This window comes from Carassius auratus, chromosome 8 (genome assembly GCF_003368295.1).
Source record: "Carassius auratus strain Wakin chromosome 8, ASM336829v1, whole genome shotgun sequence".
Taxonomy (NCBI): domain Eukaryota; kingdom Metazoa; phylum Chordata; class Actinopteri; order Cypriniformes; family Cyprinidae; genus Carassius; species Carassius auratus.
Window position 1 is genome coordinate 7410262 of NC_039250.1, and position 4900 is coordinate 7415161.

A 4900-nucleotide genomic window follows, 5' to 3' on the forward strand; every position below is an offset into this window, starting at 1 on the left:
AGATTCCACATGCACTTCCATAGAAAATTGTATTGAACTGGGATCAGACTTCGAAACTAAGGATGATTACAGATGTTGCATGTCATCTGGGTGTAGAATTAGGGTAGCAAAGATCACTTCATGCTAATTTTGTTTTATCTCATTTTGGGTTATTTAGACTCAAAAGTTAGTAAAAAATAAAACTCTTTTTTTTTTTTTTTTTTTTTTTTGCTAAATAACTAGTTTCCATGGATGAGTCAAATTACCTTTTTATGAGTAACAATTACTGCCTCCAATGCAGGTTTGCATGTCAGGGAGCTATTATGATGTCAATTTGTCATGTGGGATGTAGAAAAATATAGATCTCCAATCCATGACATCATATCAAAAGGTTATAACAGCTTTTGCAAAAGGGTCATCTTAGGAGTCGTCATCAGCTTTTTGTGTACACTCTTAGAATAAGTTAAATTAAAGTTTATTTGTATATCTCTTTTTTTACGATACCAATCATTGCAAAGAAACTTTATAGCAAAATTACATTTCTACAATATTTAGTAGTAGCTTGTAAGTGGTGACTCAGTTTATGCTCATATGACATGAATTTTCAGAAACATTAATACAAGACGTAGTCAACTAAATGAAGAACACTATTAACAGCAATAATTATATGATGCAGTCACACTTGTAGCAATATTTGTTAGTTCTGTTTGTTGATTCAGGGTTAGCATCATCTGGGGTGCTCTGAGGGGTCAGCTTCATCTCATCTCAGGTGTTCTGGATCCAGACTGGAGCTTGTGTAAATCCTAGTTAGGCAAAAAGAGAAACAAATAGAGACATAATTAGCGTAGCTGCTGTTTCAACAAAGTAAAATTAATTGGTTTAACCTAAGCTAAAGAATAATAAGTGTATTTGATCATATACAACTGCAGTCACAAATTATGAGATGCATTATTCGAATGCTTTGTGAAAGAGATGTGTTTTTAATCTAGATTTAAACAGAGAGTGTGTCTCAACCCTGAACATTATCAGGAAGGCTATTCCAGAGTGGTTGCCAAATGTGAAAAAGCTCTACCTCCTTTAGAGACTTTGCTATCCTAGGAACTACCAAAAGTCCAGCGTTTTCCTTAGGGTGCGTGATGGACTGTGGCGTGGTAAAAGGCTAGTTAGTACGCTGGAGCTAAACCATTTAGGGCCTTATACGTAAGTAATAATAATTTGTAACTGATAAATAGGTAGCCAGTGCAGGGACTGTAAAATTGGGGTAATTTGATTATTTTCTTGACCTGGTAAGGACTCTGTCTGCTGAATTTTGGACTACCTTTAGCTTGTTTATTGAAGATGCAGGACAACCACCTAGAAGTGCATTTCAATAGTCCAGTCTAGGGGTCATGAATGCATGAACTAGGTTTTCTGCATCAGAAACAGGGAGCATGTTTCGTAGCTTGGCAATGTTTTTAATGAAGAACACGGTTTTTGTAACTTGGGAAATATGGTTTTCAAAAGACAAGTTGCTGTCTAATATAACACCCAGATTTTGGACTGTAGAGGAAGTAAAATCTTTTAGTTTTTGGAAGTGATGAAGAACCTGAACATCAGTGGAACCTATCAGTTACACAAAAAGTTATTTCTAGTGGAAGAAAGGCCCTTTAGATTATTAAAAAGTTCTACAGGAAAAAGCACTGTTTGGGGAATATAAATGGTTCCATATAATCACTGGAACCTTTATTTTCAAGTGTAAGGCAACATGGAAATGAAGTATTTGAAGGATCTCACATCTGGACTTTTCTTACATGCTTTCAAATCAGTAAGGTTTGCAAAACAAAATATTCAGTGCGTCATCCATCAAGAATTGTATCCATTGCTTTGACAAAAAGAAGAGTATCTGTCTGATAAGATGCAGGTGGCTGAGAGTGTTTGTTTCTGGTGAAGCAGGTGCCCAGCTGGCGAAGTGTGTGTGTCCTCTGTTCCCTGTACTGCGTCCTGACCCTGCCAGATGCCGGCGAGGCTGCCAAAGCACGCTGTGGGCGAGAACTAGTTGCTGACCTGGAGTTTGTGTGTGGAGACCGTGGCTTTTACAGAGGTGAGATGACTAACATCATCTTATGCTTCTTAAGTCCTGTATTTTCAAAGATGCATGTGCTGAAAGTGGGACAAACCCTGACATGGTTACTTATCATGTACCATTTGGTGGGGACACAGTGACTTGCATGTCTCAATCATTAAGCTCACTCATAACACCATATCATATTCATAACACTTAATATCAGTGTATTAAAAGTGGCCTTGCCCTAAAGATAAAGACAGTGTTATCAAGTCAAGCTGTTATCATTATAGTGTTGATGCAGATCAACCAACCAATAGCAAACAGTAACCGACTGCTGTTGTAGGTGGTATGAAGTTACATTTAATAAATGACAATATAATTCACCACACCAACATGTACTCTTGATTTGCGGTTGTTGATATCAACATTTTTATTTCTGCTAACTGAGGCCTTTTCACCCTGTTCCATATCCAAGGCCGCCTTGACACTTTTCGCTCACATTTTCTCTCACTCCTTTTCTTAAAAGGAACATTATGGCACATTTTGCATGACCCCATATTGGCAGTTTGAGAGTTGCAGCTAATTCACATGAATGTAACGGGCACAGGCATTTAAAAGCAGTTTGCTTTGTGTGTGTTGGTGGTTAGGCAAACCTGGAGCAGTCCGTAGTGGCGGCCCCCGCTCTCGTGGGAAAGGGATCGTAGAGCAGTGTTGTGTGCGTGGCTGTGACCTCCAGCATTTGGAGTCGTATTGTGCCAAACCCAAAAGACTGCAGCGTGACGTTCCTGCATCTCTGCAACAGACTCCAGTAAGACTTCAACTCCACAGACACACACACACACACACACAAATCCCATTCACCTGATTTGCCTTTGTAAAGCATAGAGGAAAAGTTCACCCAAAAAATGAAAATAGTACATTTGACTTTCTTCTGTAAAACTGGTCACTCAATCACAGTGAATAGGAGTTCTTTTTTAGTTTCTGTTTAGCCTTTATAGACCATGTATTTTTGTTTGAGTAATTTTTGTACTTAAAACTACTTTTATTTCACATAGTTAACCCCATGTTGCCACCATTTATTTTCATTTAAATTCTTATATGTATGCATATGTATGTGTATGTGTACACTATTTCTATTTCAGTTAACATCTGTTTTTAATTGAAATTGAAATTTTAATTGAATTTGAAAGACATCTTTCATAAATCACCATGAACAGATGATCTAGAATGGATGTGAGGATTTGCAGTGAATAATGACACAAATTCCAGTTTATTCCTCACATATGACTTGACAAGAATGTTGTGCGCGAGTTATACAGAAGTTGGTAGCTTTTTATTTACTTTTGTTTGTTTAAAAAGGGTTCAGTATATTGTTCAGAAACAACCCTTTTGTGTTTTATGAGTCACAAGTAATAATGCTGCCAATTCCAGCGAACAAAACCTTGCAACTTTGAAACCCAGCAAATTGCTTAAATTATACACACTGTTGTTTTCTGTTTGTTGCAGGAAGATCAGTTTTGGTTGGTGTTTCAGCAGCGATATCAGAAGCATGCGGAGATGGACCGAGATGAGGACGCTGCTTCTCAAAGACTCAGAGAACGGACGCTTTACCGGTGGAACTCCAGAAATTCAGTTTCACTAACCAACCAACCCTCCTCTACACAACAGCAACCTTCCACTGAGAGAATGACATCAGGACCAACATTTCACCCCCACATCAGATAGTCCTGGCTCTTTTTTGACCTGTGTGGACCCTATGAATCACCTTCCTTCACTAATAAAAGACACTTCTGTCCTGGCAGATGTATAAACTGAGCAATATGTAAGAGAAACTAGAGGACAGGATGCCTAAGATGCCCTAAAATAGTGAAGAGCAGGGTGAACCTGAACTGTCACGGGCTGTACTAGTTCCATTAAGCATTTGCTGAATACAAGATGAATTGTATTTTTCCATTCAGTTTTGTTTTCAGCTTCGCTCTGTCTGTGGGTAAACGAGTTCAAAGCAAGTTAAAGTTGAATGCGTTTGATGAGGGCTGAGGTAAGTCATTTTGAATGTAAATGTGACTTTTTATGAAAGATAAGTGATGTTAGTGAATATATTTCATGTTTAATTTAAGATTAGAGTTTTCTGGTACTTGTAAAATATGTATCTAAAGCAGATTTGTATAGAATTTTAAATAAAAGAAAACTGTGAGGTTACCATGCTGTTAATTTTCTTTCTAATGCCCTTCATATTCTGACATACTCAGAACAGCTCTATTTAAAACGAATAATAAAGACAGATTCCTGATCTTCTAGTGAGAACTCCTGAACGCTGCATGTTTCCAAGATTCTTTTTGGATTATTAGATATGTGACCTCTAAGGCAAAAACATTAGTCTGTTTACGGGGAATAAATAATATCACCACAGCCTTGGTGTGTTATCACTATCTAAACATGGCATAAGTTTCTTTTGGTATGCATTGGTGAAGTTTGGTGTTATGGCTTGGTTGTTCTTCACAAAGGTCTTTAGCTTTGCAGGCCGCATTTTTTACATTGCAGTAGAGCAGCAGTGATGAAAGAGTTAAAAACAAGCAAGATGAACAAGGACAGGACAAAAAAAAAAACAGTTCAAAGATGTTTAATAAAGAATTGTATAGTATAGTAAAACAAAAAGTCTAAGAACAATCTACACATTTAAAAGTGTAAACTTCAACTTTTATGAGGGTCAGCTATATTACTCATGTATATTACTAATTACAATAGCTGTTCACTGTCATTAAAAAATTCTGTGAACTGCTGTCAGTGACTATTAACATGTGTCGTTTGTTAAATAAGATTCTTCATGTAAAATCAGTGATGAGTGTAACATGGCAGAGGTATTCAAATCAGTCATGT

At 37.1% G+C, this 4900-nt stretch overlaps 1 protein-coding gene across 1 annotated transcript; it reads left to right on the forward strand.

Moving 5' to 3' along the window:
• The first annotated feature begins 1115 nt into the window (after positions 1-1115).
• Positions 1116-4474, forward strand: LOC113107926 (insulin-like growth factor I). The gene is made up of 4 exons (XM_026270762.1): positions 1116-1137; positions 1889-2059; positions 2671-2831; positions 3530-4474. Exons 1-4 carry the CDS (start codon positions 1116-1118, stop codon positions 3746-3748), a joined length of 573 nt encoding a protein of 190 aa, XP_026126547.1. The 3' UTR covers positions 3749-4474.
• Positions 4475-4900: the final 426 nt, after the last annotated feature.

What these genes read in the sequence shown, in the direction of transcription:
- LOC113107926 (XM_026270762.1), top strand. Translation starts at nt 1,116, where the DNA reads ATGGACTGTGGCGTGGTAAAAG. An exon ending in GGACTGTGGCGTGGTAAAAG is followed by an intron (nt 1,138 to 1,888) that starts GCTAGTTAGTAC and finishes CAGGTGGCTGAG; the next exon opens with AGTGTTTGTTTCTGGTGAAG. An exon ending in AGACCGTGGCTTTTACAGAG is followed by an intron (nt 2,060 to 2,670) that starts GTGAGATGACTA and finishes GTTGGTGGTTAG; the next exon opens with GCAAACCTGGAGCAGTCCGT.